Source organism: Saccoglossus kowalevskii, chromosome 18, assembly GCF_978046115.1.
Source record: "Saccoglossus kowalevskii chromosome 18, keSacKowa6.1, whole genome shotgun sequence".
NCBI lineage: Eukaryota > Metazoa > Hemichordata > Enteropneusta > Harrimaniidae > Saccoglossus > Saccoglossus kowalevskii.
Window position 1 is genome coordinate 32051317 of NC_140658.1, and position 21789 is coordinate 32073105.

The window sequence follows — 21789 nt, forward strand, 5'->3', positions numbered from 1 at the left end:
GTACTTGTACGCTGACAGGTATGTACTGGTTACAGTTAACTCTACCACACATGACCTTATGGAGGCTCGCCCAGGAAACAAATAACTTAAATGATATACAAAATTGTGCTAAATTTAAAATCTATTTTATGTAAACGATGTTTCAAAAATGTAGCATTTGCACACCAAAAAGAGGTATATTTTGATGGATGGTGTTGTTCAAAAAATGTTAACCAGAAATTCCAAAGTTCCAAAAAAATCTTGCCCATAACTCGAAGTTCGGTTAACTATTAATTAAGGTTCGAGTTAACTCGAACAATTCAGCATCTCCTGTCTGAAACCTGACAATTCAGTATTCACAATGACCACAAATTTCGAAAGGTCGGTCATCAATGTTTCACACGCGTACTCCATTCACGCATAGCGTGATAATCTTTCAGACTTTCATAGCATATTCCATTTGAAATTTATTTATTTATTTAATGATGGTTCTGGGTAAAATATCACAATAAAATGATGTGAATAACAGCGCTGTAGTGCAGGTGCCTGTATGGAATAAATTAGTGTGCGTTTCCGACATTTATAGCATCGGTACAATATTTGGGGAATACATTCCTTACAGATATTCCAATTAATTGTATACGAGGCCCTCTAAATAACTACAGACGAGACGGTCACTGGCAAGGTAGAAATAGGATTAGATTTATTGGTGAAAGGGCTTTAAGTATTCCTATACATATCCATTTACCGAAATTCTAATACCAAAACACTTTAAATAAATTTGTCTGAAGTTTAGTTTGAATTTTATTGAATGTAAGTCATTTCATCTAGATATAGTTTAAATTTAATCAAGTATTATTCGTATACCAAATTTTAATTTCATTTCTATATATGATTGTAGTTTTAATTGAATTTAATGTAATTTAACTGAATGTATGTTGGTGGTTATATTCTTCATGTTGCGTTTATGTAAAATGAACCGTAATTCATCGTCATATATTGTCGAAACTATCGACTTCATTTCCGTGCGTCACAACCGCGAGTGTCATTTGGTCAGTTTTCAACCGTATTCAATACATAAAGATATATAAGTTTATGAGTAATATTTTCAGATTGCGTTTATTTTGAACGTCTTGTTTGAGCATGTCATTGTATGTCCGCCCCTGGCTATAAGTTTATTCATTTCATTGGTAATGTGTATAGACGCGTAAACAAGATTATCATCTACTCCAATGACGTCAGCACATATTGTTATCTTTTCTCCAAGAGCCGCTGATCTCATAAATCTGGATGAAGAAATTAAAATGAATAATTAGGAAAATGTATTGTGATCGTCATGTTCGGTGACACGTCATGAAATTCCCACTGGCGACAGATATTCAATAATTACGTTAAGTCAAATAATTGTCAGGTACCTGTAGCCCATTTAGTAAGAAATACTTCACTTTTGTTAATATCACAGGCATATCACAAAGACCGATAACTTTTGAACCGTTGACATTTTAAGCACATCTCTACAAAAACCGAAATAATGTAATCTAACTTTGATTCAACTTCAAGATGAAAACTTCCAGTGAAAAATAAAATATTGAATATATCAGACCTCATAAAATATTCCTGATAGATGAATAACAGTAACAATTCAAACCTACTGTGGTTTATATGCGTCAATGAACTATAGTATTATTTGACGCAGGCGATTTTTTAATTGTGGCATTCAGGCGATTGGCTATACGAAATCACATGATCATATTGTATGACGGGACTAAAAAGCTTACAATACTATAACAATTTGAGACTTACGATGTATTCAGCTCAACAGAGAGGGGATCTTTACACATATGATGTGTGATGACAGCGATTCCAGATACAACATCCACAAGTGACGTAATCATAGATCCATGTAATGTCCCTAGACTATTCACATGTTCTTCATGTAATATCAGTTCACATTTAAGATTGCCAGGATCGGCTGATAGTATTTTCATCTTTAATTCAAAAGAAATAAAAAAAGAATACACGTAGAAGTAAATTCAAAGAGACATTGTGGTTAACTAATTATTCAAGAAAATTGCATTTGCATCTTTGTTTATTGTATAAATATTGCAAACGACGCATCTTTGTTTATTGTATAAATATTGCAAACGACGCATCTTTGTTTATTGTATAAATATTGCAAACGACGAATCGAAATACATGAGCATTTATCGAACTGCATTTGCTCCGAATCGTGGTTTCATTTTTTTTGAAAAATGATTACTTTATATTCTATCAAGATGCAATACAGAGAAACACATTTAAGCATCTCCAAAATATACCTAAATTAATTCACATTTTAGCAAAATTAAAAATTAAAAAAAAGCTGCTAGGACCAATAATTATAATATAGTAGAAAATAGTGTTCGCACTCCGTGTCAATTATTCTATATAACGTTTTGAACAAAGTATCATTTTTTTTCAACGGTAGATTCATCGTGTATCGTAAAACCCTACAGTTATTGAAACATTTAATAGACTAACAACGCCTTCGAGTATACCGTAACCACACGACATATTCTTCGTCTCCGCCATTTTTAAACTTTTTGTGGTGAATGAATAATTACTAAAATATCTGCTAATAAAACTACTTTATATAATAAATAACTGTCCACTACGAGATGATTCCATGCCACAAACCCCGAAGAGGTGGCGGTTATCTTAATAAAAATCACACGTACACTGTCTCCATATAAATAGCTCACTATTATTTTCAAAATGTTTAACAGACAATGGTTGTAATCTTGGCAAATTATTGCATTTCCTCATCAATCACTTGTTTAGTTCAGTTCTGAAAGGGACTTCTCCAGGGCAATCAGGTTTCCAGAGTAGTTTCGAATTGATAAATCTTTTCCTTTGTTCAATCTTACACAGTGTTGGCTACTAACATCGGGGGAAATCATGTCGAGTTATATCAGTTATTACTAAGATACACATGGTTGCTTAGGTTTAAAAATGAGCATTATCTACCTTTACGAGGGAGTTTCAAGCCTGAATAGTTCCAAGAGAATTTCATCGAATTTGAAATGTTCACATACAGGTGGCGTTTATCAAGAAAACAGCTTTCAGGACGCTTTTTTGCCCACTTGTGGCAGTGCTCCTAAATAGTGTGACGTCAGGACTGTATACAATAAACAATGTAAGATTATTTAGTGTGCGAGTGCCCACCAACCTGCATGTATACTTTAGGGAGCAAGGTGAGCTCTTAACTATTATCAAGGAAGCCTATTATAACTAATAAATTGCTCATCACTGCCCCTGACAGAAATTGTTGTTGTAGCCAAGCCTGTCAGAATATCCTATAGACTTTGTCAGAATTTCCGCAGTTGAAGTATGAAATAAACACCAATAAGGACAATAAAGTGACAAGTGTGGGTTTTGGATAAGTAATCGATAAGTGTGACGTCACAAATGTAGTTTAAGCGTAAGTTTATTGTGTACTATGAGGTAAGTGTGGTTTCGGGGTAAATAAATTTTATCGTTTGACGTTACAAGTGTGGTTTGAAGATGAGTATATTGTATAGTGTGACGTCACTGTGGATTGAGGGTAAATATATTTTTTAATGTGACGTCATAATAGTGGTTATAAGGTAAGTCTATAGTGTGGCATGACATTGCAAGGGTGGTTCTGGAGTAAATAAATTGTATAGTTTGACGTCACAGCTGTGGTTCGAGGGTAAGTATATTGTTTAGTGTGAAGTGTGGTTTCGGGGTAAGTTTTTCGTATAGAGTGACGTCACAAGCGCTGTTTAAGGATAAGGTACGACGTCACATAAAACAGACCGGTAATCAAGTTTTTTTGTTGAAAGTCTCCTATTTCTGGGGGCTAGGGGTATTAGATTAATTTATTTTGATTTGTTGGTACGCTTCGATTCCATTAACCTTTCAAACGGTTTAAACGTTGTTGTTGCAATACGACATTTATACAGTTTCTCATATTAATTTGAAAATAAGTACACAGGAACCAACGTGGATTATGTGTTCCCCAAAATGTGAATAAGTACTAATTACAGATAACGGAAAAACAGTTGACTCAACAAAAGTGTTCTGTTGATCTGCAGCGGCTCGGGAATCGATCGTGATTGGTTAATGTTAATGAGCTGCGCCACCTACGGCCAACCGGGTCAACGGTCTTTTAATCTTATTCTCCGAGAAGTTGCTTGTTGACCTCGTTCGATTCATCGCGCAGTTGCTTTGAGCGCAATGTATCGAGCTAAACTTTGCTCTTGGCGACTTTCTGTACTGTTTTGAGAGCTGCATAGGATTCAAGTTGAGAAGGTATTGGTGTGAGCTCTGAATAACGTGTGAAATCTATAATAAAGGCGGTCGATCGTAGCATGCACCGGCTGGTTTGTATTTTCCTGATCGTAGCATTGAACTCCAATATTGCAACATTTTAGTTGTAGCAGCGACAGCTAAATCGGCGACTGACTAATTATTCGCCCATCATTGTCGCGTATGACTGATGACAGAAACACATTCAGGCTGTCGCACATTTTAATATTACGAAACATTTCAAGAACTCGTTTCTTACTAATAATAATAACTTTATTGTCTCCGCGTAAAAAGATTTTCATAAGAAAAGTACAGCGAGTTTTAAAATAATAACTGGATATATGTAAAAATATTATAAAAAAAACAAAAGAACTTAACTAGTAAATAAAGCTTTGTGTTGTGTAAATATAATTGTCAAGTTCTATAATTATGCCAGTATCTTTGCTTGAGAGTATATATGTGAACAGTATATTGTTATTTTTGGATAAAAGTACTGTCATAATTTTTTTTGATGAAGTTTTCCCTGCATGTGTTCATATTTTGGGCAATTCAATAGAAAATGTTCTTCATCTTCAAATGAATTTATGTCACAGTTATTGCATATTCCTGTGTTCATAGGTTTCATAGTTTCATTTCCTAAGTTATGGCAACATTCATTCAAGTTCATTCAAATATGGCTCAAAGATGTATTCTGTTTTAAATTTAGCATATGTTCTCAGTTTGCTATTTTCTTTGGAAATCATTTCTTTCCAAAAACTGGCATATTTATTTTCAAGGGAAGTTTTTAAAAATTATATTAATTTGATTATTTTGTTCTATAGTAAGTGTTTTTTCTTTTATGAAGTTTAGTGAATTGTCTTTCAATGTTGTATGTATTGCATTTAGCATTGTGTTGTGCTTGTTCTAGGTATGCCTGTTTTGTTAGATTATCATCTGGGAGTTCTTTTATATGCAACCAGTAATTAATAGCTTGAACTTTTGCACTGAGTAGTAGTGGATAATGACCCACCTTTGCTCTTGATGCTAAGTTACAGGGTTTTTTATTCACTTGTAAGATTTGTTTGCAGAATTTAATATTGACTTTTCAATTGATGTTTTGTCCCATTTAGCATTGTCCTGAATGTCCTGCAAGTCTAGGGCCCATAATTCTGAGCCAAAAAGCAAAATTGTTTTTATGTAAATGTTAAATAGTTTCATTTTTAGTGTTATTTCTAGATTTCCAAAAAATACTTTGTTCATGATGTAAATTGATTTTTACAGCTTTACCTGCTAAATTTGACACGGTATCAGCAAATTAAAACTCCCATTTGATTCCTAGATATGTATAACTGTTTGTTGTTTGAATGTTATCATTTCCAAAACTGAATTGGTATTTATTTCTCAATGTTGATGAATCAAAGATAACAACTTGTGTTTTTGAAAGGTTCACACTCAATTTTCACCTATTGCAATAATATTTTAGCGTATTTAATGATGTCTGTAGATCAGCCTGGGTAGTGGAAGTGAGGGCTAAATCATCTGAATATAAAATACTTAACATTGTTATTATTCAGTAGTGATTCAGTATTGGCATTATCTAAACTATCTTTTAAATCATTAATAAAAATGTTGAAAAGTGTAAGGCTAATTGTACATCCCTGTTTTACTCCTCTATTAATAGTAAATTCTTTGGTTATATATTTATTTATATTAATGCAAGCTTTTGTTTTTGAATACATGTTTTTTATTATTTTGTAAATTTTGCCATTAATGTTATTTTTAATAGTATATAGAATAGCCCTACTCTCCATACAGTGTCAAATGCTTTGGCAAAATCTACAAAACAAACATAGAGTTTTTGTTTATTTTTAATGTGTTTCTGAATTAGAGTTTTTAATACAAAAAATTGAACAGTTGTTCTGTGTTTTTTCTGAAGCCGGCCTGGTTGTTTTTGAGTATTTTATTTTTTTCAATAAAACAGTTTATGCGTTTATATATGATGGAACAGAAGACCTTACCAATACAACTTGAAACTGATATTCCCCTGTAATTTTGAGGGTGTAATTTGTCTCTTTTTTTTGTTATAAAGAGTAGTGATGCACCTTAAATTCCAAATATCTGGGAAAACTGAGCTACTCAAAACTAAGTTCTTTTTCACTAATAACCTTATCTAAGTAATCATTTTCTCTTCATGCTCTGATAATTCTTTCATTTTATTTTCCTTGAAACTATTATCATCTTTTTTTATTGTTTAGTGTTGCATAATATTCCATGAAATTGGATTATTACTATTTTGATCTGTATTTTTCATATGGTTAATAATTTTTCAAAACTCTTTTGAATTGAGTTTATTAAGATAATTTTCTTGGATTTGGTTTTTCTTTTGTTTTATAAGTTTCTTAAATCTTTTCTCTTTAGAATAAAAAAATTGTCTTAGTTGCATATCAAATGGTAATTTATTTATCAACTTTGCACAAGCCATTATATCACGTTTACTCTGGTTGCATTGTTTATCAAACCATCTGGGATTCTTTTTTTAAAACTGTGAACTTTGAAACATTTCAAATTTGTTGAAAAGATCAGTTGTTGCTAAGCCATAGTCTACCTTAGTTACCATTCCAGTGATAACATGTGTAGTTTCCACAAATATCACCTGCTATGCGACCATTTAGAATTCTCAAGTTACAATATTTACAAAGATCACATAATAGTTTACCATAGCTGTTTTTGTTTTTATGCATGTTACAGCGGCTCAAATTAGTAGTATCTATCATATAATTTTGAGGTAGTGGTACATGTCTTGAATAGTCACTTTGGATGAAATCATGGAGTAAACCAGTTTTTGCATTTATATCTCCCATTATTGAAATAGAACCCTTTGAATCCATCTCTCTAATTATTTTTTCTAACCGTTCAAAAAATGTGTCTGAGTTGGTATTTGAATTTGCTGGTGGATTGTAAACAAAACATATTTGTATATCTGTGGGTGTATTGAAAAAATGTTTTTGTAGTTTACACCAAATCATATCTCCGTGATCAGTATTGTCAGCCCGCCACGTTTTTGCTTTTTACGTACTATTGAATGGTTCCAGTATTTGTCAATTCAATGTTTTTATTTTCATTGGTTAACCTCGTTTCCCCTAAGCCAATTATTTTGTCTTTGTTTAAACCCTGTAGAATCCAATATCGAATATATATAGCTGTTTTTATTGTATTCTGTTTCTTTAAGTTCTTTTCGTAAACCATTAAAAGCCTACTCATGATTTCAAATATCCAGAACATTGTACTTTTGAGCAATATAAGGATATTGACTTAACAAAGTTGGAGGCCACAGCTTAATTTTCAAGAAAATCATCATTGTATTTAAGTGAATAGTGTACATTTTGGCAGTATTATAGTGCTTTTGTCATAGGTTCCTGTGGCAAAGATAATGTAGGCTGGTGACATAGGCTAAAAAATTATATACCGGTATTGTGAATGATGGGGTACTTTTTGTTCTAATTTATTTCAAAAATCTGGGTTTTAAGACGTGGCAAAAAATTAAATTATTCTTTAACATTGTACTCTATGGAATTGTTCTGAAAATAACGATTTTTGAAAGATATTAGGACAAGTTTCTCAAAATAAGTCACTGTAACACACAAAAGAAATACCTTCATGATTTTATACAATAAACCAATGAACATTTTAATGCAATTTATGACCAACTTTCTCACAAATTATGAGTAGGCTGCTACCTTACGACTTCCTAAAGCAACATTAAATTGGGAAGAAAAATTAGCATATTCATAAGATTGATGATATACTCATGTGTATTTACTGGTAAAATTGATTTAAAATCGATTAGATACCATCTTGACATCAATACCTCTTAAATAATGTCACTCTATCTTTTTCTTTTTTCGTAGATGTACATTGTACCACTTTGGTTGTACTGCCCTAGTTGTAGCATACCTATTCCATTTGATGTTAAGTAATTAAGCAATAACCCCCGCCGAAGGCGGGTATACCACGAGATATTGCACAATTCACGACATATATGCACGAGCCGCAGGCGAGTGCATATATGGAGTGAATTGTGCAATATCAAGTGGTATACCCAACTTCGGCGGGGGTTATTGCTATTATATTATACCAGTATATTGACAATTCGATAAAACTTGTAAAAAAAGAGTTTACTTTCATCTACTAAAAGATCATGATTATGGCCCTTGAACATGAATATTTATAAGAATAGTATGTAGTTGTACGCTGAATGCATACAAAAATTACATGCACAACACAGTTCAAATTGAATACAAACTAATTTTGTATTCCACATGAAAAAACAAACATCCACGTTGAATAGAGCAGCGTAAACACACAAATTAGCATAACAAAGGATGACTTTTCTGACCTTTTACTGACGCACAACGCGATTTGAAATACAGGGTCGTGTACAGTTTGGATCATTTAAACAACGGATTTTCCACGTTTTCATTCCGGTTTTTGTACAATTTGGACTGTAATTTGCCCATTGAAAGTACAGTTGTGAAATAAACCGGTTTTGTGACTCATCATACTACTTGTAACTGTGTATATTTGACGTTCAGCGGTACGCGGCGGGACGCGGTGTATCATGTACGGCGACCGGCACAGCGACCTCAGTTCAAACATCTGACCTGGATACCTTTGGTATAACCAAAGTTTTGTGACAGTATGACTGACAAGTTTTGTCGTTGTTCTGGGGTAAGTTTGATGGTGTAAGATCGGATTTTCACATCGTTTTTGTGACACGTACATGATATGCCTTGTCTCAACTAAGGCCGAAAGACTTTGCACGCCGTCGCTCTAATATAATACAGTGGTTGGTGTACACTCGGCACAAATCTGTAGCTTTCGAAATTACCTTCATCATCTCCTGTAATTTATTCACCCATAGTGAAGAATTGCAATACCATATATCGTCGTCGAATCCTGCGTTGTCCCGTGTTTTTTGAAACAGATGACAATTACCCGGGTGCACTGCAATTTTGTCACCTGCCGCTACCGGACACCGGTTGTTATTAGTGGCAAACTGGCATACATTTTTGCCTGTGACTCATAGTTTTTTTGCATTTTTATGTCATTAAATCCCTCAATTATATCTTGTACTTAAAGATCATGTTTTCTTTGTTGGAAGTTCGCAATCCATCTCAAAGTAACAGCACTGAGAACATAGCGTTCTGGCGTTCGTGTCGGCACCTCACGGTGTTAAGGGACGGTGGTTTAGGTTTGTGTGGCGAACGACAATCACCCAACGACCGACGCTCACAACTTGGATCCCACCATTAACAAAAAGCAATATTATAGTTAAATAACTTTTCAGATGTTTTTAATTCAGTTTTTTTTTCAATATTCTTCTAAAATTCAACCACTATATTTACCTAAAAATCAAATAATACCGGTTTTATGCATTTTCGTATTAAACCTGTAGTCAATTCATGTTCCAGGGCCACTTGGTTTAGCCGTGCATTATCAGCCAATATACCATGGATTGCATATGCAAATTTTGTGTTTGGACCAATCAAATCAATGGATTAACACCATCAATATACTGGTATAATATAATTGAATATATATTGTTAAGACCAAATATAAAAAAACTTAAGGTCAAGCACCTTGCCACACAAAAACATATATATTTGTTTATTTACTATTTTTTAGATGTTCCATGACTGTTCCACTGATATCTAAAGAACCATTTATTAGATTTTGATGAAACTTGGTGCATAGATGCTCTGGGCCAATGCGCAGCTTTGATTAGGTTTTGGTAGATATCCATGCATATTGATTACCTAATTTGCATGATAATTTTTAGCTGTCCCATGACTGTTCCACTTATATCTAAACAACCACTCATTGGATTTTGATGAAACGTGGTACATAGATGCTCTGAATTAATGCTAGGTTTTGATTAGTTTTGGGTAAAAATATGTGCATATTAATTACCTAATTTGCATAATGATTAATCAATTTTCGGCTTTTCCACTGATATCTCAAGTACTAATCATCACATTTTAATAAAACTTGGTACATAGATGTCATAGGACACTGCACAGACCTGATAGTTTTTAGGGTAATATCAGTACATATTAATTACCTAATTTACATAATTAATTTTCAGCTTTTGATATTTCAAGTAGTAATCATTACATTTCAATGAAACTTGATACATAGATACTCAAGGACTATTTAGACATTAATTATTTTGGGATAAATATTTGTGCCTATTAATCATCCTATTTGCATAATTAGTTAATTTTCAGCTTTTCCACTGATATCTTTAGTATTAATCATCACATTTCAATGAAACTTGGCACATAGATTCTCTATGACTATGCAGACATCTGATTAGTTTTGGATAAAGATGTGTGCATATTAATAACCTAATTTGCATAATTAGCAATTTTTTAGCTTTCTCACTTATATCACAACTACTAATCACTCCATTTCAATGAAACTTAGTACATAGATGTCATAGGACAAGCACAGACCTGATAGGTAATTATTATGTACGGATATTAACCTAATTTGAATAATTAATAAATTTTAGCTTTTGATATTTCAAGTACTAATCATTATTTTTCAATGAAACTTGTTACATAGATGATCTAGAACTATACTGATACCTGATTAGTTTTCGCTAAAAATTTGTGTATATTAATGACCTAATTTGCATAACTAACCAATTTTCAGCTTTCTCACTTATATCACGTATACTAATTAATTCATTTCAATAAAACTTTGTCTATAGAGCTACTCTAGAACAATGCACAGACCTGCTCAGTTTCAATAAAACTTTGTACTTAGATAGTCTGTGCCAGTACTTATCTTATTTAAATGAATCTTAGTATGTATGTACTCTAATACAATGTGACCATTAGTTTTGGGTTTATATACATTCATAATAATTAGGTAATTTGTGTAATAATTAACTTTTCAGCTTTCCACTAATTTAGTTAGAATTAATCATCACATTATAATGAAACTTTTTACATATGCACCCTGAAACAATTTACAGACCTAAATCTATGCATAATAATTGCTTAATTTGTATAATATTCCTTTTGGTAATCCACAGACATGATTAGTTGAAAAAATGCATATTGATTATCTATTATTAGCCTATTTCTGATGACGAGTTGAAAATCAAAAAATTTGGCAATAACGATAAAGCTTAAAATAAAAGATATAAATCTGGATTAAACTCATTGACTCGCCTATTGACTTACATAAGCCTGCTGCACTATCTAGAACTACAATTTATGTATTACGTATTAATAGCCCATGTGCTTACATCAATGACAACAAAAGCAAAAAAATATTTAAATGATCCATTATACATTAATAGTTTATATGCACTTCTACTGGAGATACACTTTCATTAGGGCAAATACCGGTACCATTTGAAACTAAGATTATAACATTTTGTGTAGTACTAATTCTTTCCCTGCAATGTGTATTTTTAGCCCCTGGCAGAAAATGGTCCAGGGACTTACTTTTTCGACTTCTTCTTGAAAGTCTGATATGCACCTTAGATTTGTTTATTTCATGATGATATATTTTTTTTTCAAAAATAGTTTTGTGCCAGGCGAAAGTTCTGGACATTGAATATCACTGTTTTCTCTCCTGAATTTTTTGTGTACGTGTAAATTGCAAGTGCTAGTGCTGACATATAATGATGATATATTTGATTCTTCAATTTTGATGAATATTTTTGTAATTTTTATTGAAAAGTGATATTTTCAACTTTTTGTTGAAAACCGCAAATCAGATTGCTTTGATATTATACATATAGGTACTACCGGGGTACAGGCTAGCCTCTGTCAGATTTGTTCATTTTGTGATGATATCTTCAATTCTTTAATTAAAATGTGTGTTGCTAACAGCAGAGCTATCACAGTTGAGAGGCTGCTTGTTTCTTGACTTTAATGTTGTCATACATCATTTCATCTTTCAGGTATATATGCTATGCCATTAATTGTAAAGCTTTATAATTAACGGCAGTATAGTTACAATCAAGTATTCACCAAGCATACTACATTGTGACTTCTTTCTGTTTTTTACCACTTGCCAAAAATAATGATTGTCTGTGTGTCAGGTGCCACAAAAGCAATGACTTGTATGCTTGTGTTCAATGAAAAACCTGCAGCAACTGGGAGCATATAAAGTGTGTTTCTCAGTTAATATTTTTCATGGCAAAAAAGAACTAATATGTCCATGCATGTATTGTTTGTTAGACATTGTTGAAATAAAAATAGTTTGATTTCAGTATGTACATCAAACTGAAATGTCCACACACACAAACCACTCAGTTTAATGAAGATCGTTCTTCATGGCAGAAGCATGAAAGAATGTTTGCCATTTAAGTTTGGACCATCAACACTTAATTATTTGTTACTGAATAGTCCAAATTTAAAATGTGTGTCAGGGGTCACATATTTGACATTGTTGCTAGTGTATATTTGTATTTGATGTCAGTGTGTGTTACTTTATATTTTCAACCATTTTCATGATAAACAAGTGCACTATTAAAGTTCAGCAATTTATACAATTGGAATTTTGCATCACAAAACATGCATGCAATCATGCATATAGAAAAAATATCATTCAGGAAACTAATGTTAACATTGGTTAATATATCTGCCCAATCATTTCATACAGAAACTTGGGTTAAGTCAATTTTGACCATTTTTTTTTACATTTTAGACTCTTCCATTTGACCCTAATTTGTTTTATTTTTGTTGTACAGATCACTAGCTTCAATCTGTTCAATCATATGAAAAGATGAATTTGACAAAATCTATTCCAAACTCGTTCAACCACGTTCAACCTGTTCAACCAAATGAAAAGATGAATTTGACAAAATTCATTCCAAACTCGTTCAACCTCGTTCAACCAAATGAAAAGACGAATTTGACAAAATCCATTCCCTCTCCGTTCAACCTCGTTCAACCACGTACAATCTGTTCAACCAAATGAAAAGATGAATTTGACAAAATTCACTCCAAACTCGTTCAACCTCGTCCAACCTCGTTCAACCACGTTCAACCTGTTCAACCAAATGAAAAGATGAATTTGACAAAATCCATTCCCTTTCCGTTCAAACTCGTTCAACCTCGTTCAACCACGTTCATCCTGTTCAACCAAATGAAAAGATGAATTTGACAAAATATATTTCATCTCTGTTCAACCTCGTTCAACCTCGTTCAACCACGTTCAACCTGTTCAACCAAATGAAAAGATGAATTTGACAAAATTCACTCCAAACTCGTTCAACCTCGTTCAACCACGTTCAACCTGTTCAACCAAATGAAAAGATGAATTTGACAAAATCCATTTCATCTCCGTTCAACCTCGTTCAACCACGTTCAACCTGTTCAACCAAATGAAAAGATGAATTTGACAAAATTCACTCCAAACTCGTTCAACCTCGTCCAACCTCGTTCAACCTGTTCAACCAAATGAAAAGATGAATTTGACAAAATTCACTCCAAACTCGTTCAACCTCGTTCAACCACGTTCAACCTGTTCAACCAAATGAAAAGATGAATTTGACAAAATCCATTTCATCTCCGTTCAACCTCGTTCAACCACGTTCAACCTGTTCAACCAAATGAAAAGATGAATTTGACAAAATTCACTCCAAACTCGTCCAACCTCGTTCAACCTCGTTCAACCTGTTCAACCAAATGAAAAGATGAATTTGACAAAATTCACTCCAAACTCGTTCAACCTCGTCCAACCTCGTTCAACCTCGTTCAACCTGTTCAACCAAATGAAAAGATGAATTTAACAAAATTCACTCCAAACTCGTTCAACCTCGTCCAACCTCGTTCAACCACGTTCAACCTGTTCAACCAAATGAAAAGATGAATTTGACAAAATCCATTCCAAACAAATAAATGAAGTGGGTATGTATAAAGCTGTGACTTTAATTAACAGATTATAACTGGTGGTGTCCCAGTTGCATTTGGAACCCAAAACAAAACTATCGAAACAATAATGTTAAGCACGGCTACTGCCGAACATACACAGGTGACTAAAATGATCTAAATTAAAGTCAATTATAATAAAAACATAACCAGTACAAATAGTGTACCTGACGTCTTCAACAACCACCTCACCAATAGCTCTAAACGTGCCCATCTAGTGCCTCTCCCTATACCTTCTTTGTGTCATTGCAGTTATTTGGAGGGGCATGTTAAATTACATTTGGGGCTGGAGTGATAGGGTGATTGTTCAGGTTAGTAGTGAGGGGACCTTTAGAAACTTTTTCCCCCAAAACTTTCCCTTTCATGGCTTTCACATACGACCCTACAATTTTTTTTCTTCAAATTTTAATATGCAAATAAGGTATTTTCAAACTGGCCAATGATATCTGAGTTCCGAGCTGCTGCAGATCAGCCCAAAGTGTTGAATTAGTGATAACAAACCAAACTTTAATACTATGGCAGATGTGATAATGGTCTTCTGTTGTTAAGAAGGACATGCCTTAAAAACCAAGGCAAGAGTTGGTTGTGAAACATTTTCACCTATCGTATCAGAGGCTTCACTATTACTGTCAGCAGAGAAAAAAAGGAAAATAAAGTAAATCGCTTTTATATTAAATTGAAAAAAGCTAATAGGTAGGACAGACTTTCGTCGGCCAACTCCTCTCCACACAACTTGGGGGAACTTAATAAAGCTAAATTTGACCTAGAATAATATTATGGCTAATTTTCTAAGGGTGCCAACGTGTGATTGCGTGTGTAGTGGGTTGAAAAAGGTGAAAAGGCAAAAAATTATTTTCTATGTATTAAAAAAAGTACCTCAGTCAGTTTTACTTTCAAAGAATTATTGCCTCTAATTGGTTCACTAGGGACATAAAAGTGTCTTATGTGAACTTAATTTTTTATACGAAACGAAACCACATAAGTTTTTCATGTATGTACTCCGCTATCTTGATTTACCAGCAAGGAAAAATTAGAAAAATGATTTTATCTAGAACTCAAGGAAAACTGATGCAAATTAGTTAACATCTTCGGTGTGCACATTACTGATGCAAATAATTATAATACTAGAAATTAGAAAGTTACAAATATACAAAAAGTAAAGATACAGCCAAAAACGTAAAATTACTAAAAACCGTTACTTAGGACTTTGAAAATAGAATGTCATTTTCTTGTCCCCTTTTTGTGGTCAGTAGGTTGTATATAATCTGTATAAGCTAATCTCATCGATACATTCCATAAAATACAATTAAGCATTTGGTAAAAATTATATATTCAGTTCCATTGCAATGACAACTATTTTTATATGTATGGTTGGCATTGGTAAATATATGCTACAACGTTGCAAACTTTCGACCAATTTGAAGCATACTTTGAAGTAATAGATGAAATAATGTTTTCAATTTTTCACAACATTGGCTATGATTTCATACTTTACTCACAATTCTTTGCATGAGAATAAAGAAACTGAGAATTACAAATTTAAAAAAAAAAAAATAAAAAAATAAATAAATAAATACAATGTCACGACACTTTCAGTGATGAAGTGCGCCAGGTGGTTGGAGCAGCATATCATACCTACCATGTACGCAGTTTCCATGCGCGTAAAATCTAATTAGAGCAGCGCTGATTGTTACGTGGGATTCGTCCAATCGTTGCATAGGTGCTGCATACACGTGACTGTTTAACCACACATGCTAAACATTCATCTTGAGTTATTCACATGACTTTCTGTAGTGTCGATTAGCAATGTTAATCGCTAGGTCAAAGGGCGAGGGCACAGTGGCTGCTGTTGACTTAGCGTGGTTCATATCATTCTACTCCGTCTATAGCCATACTATCGTCTTTAGCCATACCATCGTGAATAAAAGTTACATTTTGCACATTGAAACTTACCTTATTAAAAACCCTATTGAATCTAGACGGAGAAAATATTTGTCCTAAGATCAGCCTTGCTCTCTGAAGTGCCGCTCGTGACCCCCATGCAGCCATGTTTGCACGATAGTACCCACAATCCTTTGCAACTTGAATTTTATTCGACAAGGCGAGATTTATATCTCCCTGAAATATGAGGAATACTAACTAACTGAATAACTATCTAACTAACTGAAAAAATAAATAAAAAAAATAATAAATAAATAAATAAATAAATAAATAAATAAATAAATAAATAAATAAATAAATAAATAAATAAATAAATAAATAAATAAAAAATAAATAAATAAATAAATGAATAAATAAATAAATAAAATACGTAAATACAAAACAATCACATTTGTCACCCGTAATAATGTTTTATTTATGAAATTTGAATCTATGAAAATGTTTCATGTATCACATATGACGTCATGTAAAAAATCATGTGACATATATTACTCGTGTGTATATATATTGATATAGTGTTTAGTTGAGTTTCGATGTCAACAATTTTTTTGAAACGGTTCCTATCAGCGTTTTATTTTATTTAAGACTTACGAGGGTAACTCAATTATCTAAAAGCTAATCTATCTCAAGGCCCTTAAAGGAAATTTAGGAATTTAGTACAATTTTATCTCTTTTTTTAAGTCGAACATGCATTTTCCAGCATTTCTATTAAGTATACACAACACACACACACATATATATATATATATATTTTCACTAGGAAAGTATTATTGCCATAATATGTTGTGTTAGCTGAAAAAAGCCTTTGCAGTTAAGAGAATGCAGGATACTCATGTAGACCAATTAAAAACAAATAGTAAATATACGTTTTTAACGAGCTGTCACATCCAACACATTAATATACGTTTGGATCGAAACTGTCACAACCAATACATTATAAGTATGATCATATGTTGATAGTAACATGAAGTGACACGTACCAAGGGGGCGTGTTTCACATGGAGTGCCCACTATGCAAATGAATTCGTAGAATGGTGTCATACAATCGAACGAGGTCACTTCGGTTATAGCATTCGCGAAACTATTCAGGAGGAAGCGTTTTGGACACGAGAGCAGCCATGGCGTTATCGCTGAAAGAATACGTAGGACGCCACGAACTGCCAGTTACGGTGGAAGTCGTTGACGCGAAGAGCTGTAATGACGATCGCGCCGGTGCTGATATCAGAGTTGGAGACTTAGGTCGGCTGATACGCGTTGTGCAACGGGCGGAACTAATATCTGAGTCTGATTACGTGTCTAAACACACTGGTGTAACAGACAGGCGTTTTGTTCCATTAGATTATGAAGGAAAGTTCCAAGTGCTTCCATTTCACGATGAAGGTTATGTTTATAGCAATGTGGCGGATCTGTTGGATGATTTCCCCCGATTTGTCGCCCCAACTATAGAGTTCACAGTACCGAACGCAGTGTCCGTGCAATCAGGTGATACGTTGGAGTTGATCGACAAAGCCATCTGTGCTGACAGGAACCTGTACATACAATGTAAACATCTGAAATCCAATAGAGAGGTGCTACTGCCGTTAGATTTTCACGCTGATTTCATTGAAGTAGTCGATGAGTTAGAATATACAGTCGGTGACCTCTATAAACGTTTGCCGTTACGAATCAGTTTTTGTGCAGGTACGGTTGTTGATTTATGGAATGGAAAATGTGATTTTAATGATGTATTCATTCTTAACAAATCCGAGGCTGTAGAATGCTTATTTATGGGTCACAGCCAGTGTGTTTACATACCGTCAGATTTACCGATCAGACTCGTCACAAATTCTTGTTACACGGACGAGGACTTTGCCCAAGTTATGGATATTCATGACAGCATTAAATATGGCGAACAACTACCTTTGGTTGTCAAGGTGATGGACCATGCCCCTATTATTTCGCGTCTGCCTATCTCGATTGACAGTTTGCTTATAATCCACAGTATGGGATTCTGCAGAAAATACTTAGTCCAATGGCGGGACCAAGAGCTTCTACTTCCCGAATCTTACGATGGGACGTTCCGTATTTTTTCGCGTACTTTTGCTAAACCAATTGATATGCTTATGGCTGGTATCCAGTCACAGGTCGAGGTAACTAAAACTTGGTGTTCGTCGGACGTACAGTTTGACTCGATATTGTGCGGAGAAGTACTGACTATACGCGGTGTGGCTTCCACCAATCCTAACGGAGAACCAGATGAGCATTCTGTTTTGATTTGCTCATCTAAGAAAACCAACAACACGGAGAGAATTGTCCGTTTGCCAATGGACGCCGTTGGGAATTTTACCGAGGTCGACAACGACGATTCGCACACGCTCGCCAAACTAGCCCTCAATTCTTTACCTGTCAATGGTGTAGTCTGCAAAAAAGCATCACCGCGTTTGTTCAACCATGGTCGTGAAGAGATAGATGTTTTGAACTCGGGAGACTGGGTAACCGTCAGCGAAATCGTCGAATCGTGTGCCATTTACGTTAGCACATTCGATGAAAATAAGCACTCTGATGTCATAGTGGAAATTCTTGACTTTTTTCCGTTACGCGTTGTGCCGTTACGTAGTCGAATCTGCCCCGCTCAGTCAACAGGTATTCATCCGCCAGACACAGTAGAAATTTTGACTGAAATTCAAAGTGCTTTGATAAAATCAAGCACGAACACCTCTGCAAGGGACACTGTGAAGAACGTAAAAACAACCAATCCTACGGGATATCAAAGAAACTCAAACCCGTTATACTATTTTACTGTCCAACATTCAACCGTTCAAAACAAACATTGCCAGCTTTCATTAGATACAACACATCGTGAATCAGCAAAAGACGCGACTATACTTAACGAAAGTGACACATATGCGGTGAATGCTAAACCACAAGATATGCCGTCAACGGGTGAATCATTAGACGACATTTACTGTGTCGGAGATACTCGGGGAGTTCCGGATTTTGTTGACATATCAGAAATTTGCCGGAAGCAACGAAGCCGAAACACTCGTAAAACGGCACGTACTGTTCAATTCAAGTCGTCAATCATCTCAGGAGAGTCGGCAGACATCGGAGGGGAGTCGGTGGTCGTCAATAAGAAGTCGGCAGTTACCGGAGTTGAGTCAACAGTCATCGGAAGAAAGTCGGCAATCATCAGAGGGGATTCGTCAGTCTCCGTAAGGAGGTCGACAGCAATCGAGGGAAAATCAACAGTCATAGGACGGGAGTCAGCAATCATCGAAGAGGAATCGACAGTTATTGGAAGGAAGTCGGCAATCATCGGAGGAGGGTCGGCAGTCATCGGAAGGGAACACACTGATTACCCAAATAGGCAAATATCTCCAGAATATCAAGTTTCAGAGGGAGCACCGATGCTGCCACCAAAAGTAGGTTTAAAGAAGAATGCAAAGGCTACGACCAGTCAGGGAGAATCGGTTTACGAAGTCGACGACCGCCGTACAAGTATAGGTATCACCAGGGAAGTTCATGCGTGTGGTGACGCCACTCGAAGAGTTAAAAAGCTTGGGCAACGCAGAGGGATGCTTCGAAGCCGAGACTTTGAGGACACTGTTATTCCCGATAATCTGTCAAAAAATGTAACCTTCTTTAACAAATCCGGTATGTGCTTCAGTTTGTTTGTGTATGATATCCGTGATTTACCAGTGTCGACACCGTACAATCGCCTTACCTTTAATGTCAACATTTCGACATCATGTCACGATGTTATACGATTCCTGTATTAAATATGATTGAAATAATCACAAAATAATGTGTATAATTTTAATATGTTCTGTTTTTATTTCAGTAAGGCCTGCAGGGAATTTGAATAAGTTTAGTGTGCGGGAGGTCGTTCAACTATTTCGTCAACTTGGATTTCGTGAAGAAGTTATATTGTGTTTTTCCGGTAATCGTATCGATGGTGACGCATGTTCCCTTTTAACCAAAGCAGACATGAAACGATACAGAATGAACGAGAAAGAAATATCTCGGCTCCAGGATTATATTCAGGAATCTAAACATAATCCACAGTATACTACAAGTAATATTTACGAAGTGTCTTAAGATCTAAAAGAATTATAAACATCGGAGGTGTTGCACTATCGTGTGATGGCGCGCTTCCCTAAATGTGACATTGAGATCAAGGTTTCTCACAACTAGACTTGAGAGACATTGCTGTTCTACGCCAAGTGCCAATAAGTTATGTACACCAAATGAATAGAAAGAAAGAAAAAAAACAAAAAGAGCAATCAATATAAACAGTATTAACATAATTCTGAGTTCATCCCGGCCTTACTGGTACTGACAATACTGGTACTGACAATACTGGTACTGGCAATACTGGTACTGGCAATACTGGTACCGACAATACTGGTACCGACAATACTGGTACTGGCAATACTGGTACCAGTACCGACAATACTGGTACTGACAATACTGGTACTGACAATACTGGTACCGACAATACTGGTACTGACAATACTGGTACCGACAATACTGGTACTGGCAATACTGGTACCAGTACCGACAATACTGGTACCGACAATACTGGTACCGACAATACTGGTACTGACAATACTGGTACTGACAATACTGGTACCGACAATACTGGTACCGACAATACTGGTACTGGCAATACTGGTACCAGTACCGACAATACTGGTACTGACAATACTGGTACCGACAATACTGGTACTGACAATACTGGTACCGACAATACTGGAAAACTGACCAAGCAAAGCACAAACAAATTTACACTATTTCGAAACGATCGATGCACTTGTGTTTATTACTGGGCGCATGCGTACTAGTGTTTTAATAATTTATTAACTGCATACTGGAATGTTTATTACCTGAAGTACACTTTTAATGCACAATGACTCGTACTCAATGTATAACAATGTAATATTATATGAATCCAGTTACCTTAAGGTAGAGTTTACCTGACAGGTATTTTAATCAGTTAATTAGGAAACCAAGATGACCTCCCTTGTCCACAAAACTATATATTTTTGGAAAGCTTATTGTATCAATTTTAATATTTTGTTAATATTTTTTTATGGACACTGTAGTTTGAAATGTGCACAAAAATGTGCTGTTTTTTTGGTCAAAAGTGATTAAAAAAAATTAGCTTCAAAATCATGCTTCTGTTTCCGTCAAAATTGGTTTATGGGTATATCTGTTTACTATGAAGAAAGTGCCGTCTTGAAAACTGTCTACCAGTTGTCAATTTTGCAGGGCAGCAGCTCAAATTTCACTACTTCAAGTTTATGCATAAATTAACACCCAGGCTAGTTGTCTGTACGGTTGTTGTAACACTGTTCAACCAAAAACAATGCCCCGACGGCGTTTTGAAGATAAACACATTGTCAGTCATTTGTGAAAATTTCAAAACAAAAGGTCGAAGCGTCTAGGAGCTAAAAAGAAACTGAGATAATTGCTAATTTGTATAACAATTCACTCAGTAAGAAGTTTTAAATGTATTATCGTTTTGTTAAAAGTTAAATATAGTGCATAATACAGATCCAGTCATTTCTTTTTTTACCATGTTGCTGTTTTATTATTTATGTACAGCCTTGCTAAATCTTGCTAAGCTTTCAAAAAAGAGAAT

At 34.6% G+C, this 21789-nt stretch overlaps 2 protein-coding genes across 2 annotated transcripts; one reads left to right on the forward strand and one right to left on the reverse strand.

Annotated features, from left to right (window-relative positions):
- Positions 1-1071: 1071 nt before the first annotated feature.
- On the reverse strand, positions 1072-16298 carry LOC144356120 (acyl-coenzyme A thioesterase 13-like). The gene is made up of 3 exons (XM_085492773.1): positions 16179-16298; positions 1783-1967; positions 1072-1265 (listed from the first exon to the last, which is right to left on the reverse strand). Exons 1-3 carry the CDS (start codon positions 16272-16274, stop codon positions 1088-1090), a joined length of 459 nt encoding a protein of 152 aa, XP_085348899.1. The 5' UTR covers positions 16275-16298; the 3' UTR covers positions 1072-1087.
- Positions 16299-17247: 949 nt separating this feature from the next.
- Positions 17248-20443, forward strand: LOC146732308 (uncharacterized). Its single transcript, XM_085493072.1, has 2 exons — positions 17248-19799; positions 19987-20443. The coding sequence occupies exons 1-2, from the start codon at positions 17285-17287 to the stop codon at positions 20241-20243; spliced, it is 2772 nt and encodes a 923-aa protein (XP_085349198.1). The 5' UTR covers positions 17248-17284; the 3' UTR covers positions 20244-20443.
- The last annotated feature ends 1346 nt before the right edge of the window (positions 20444-21789 follow it).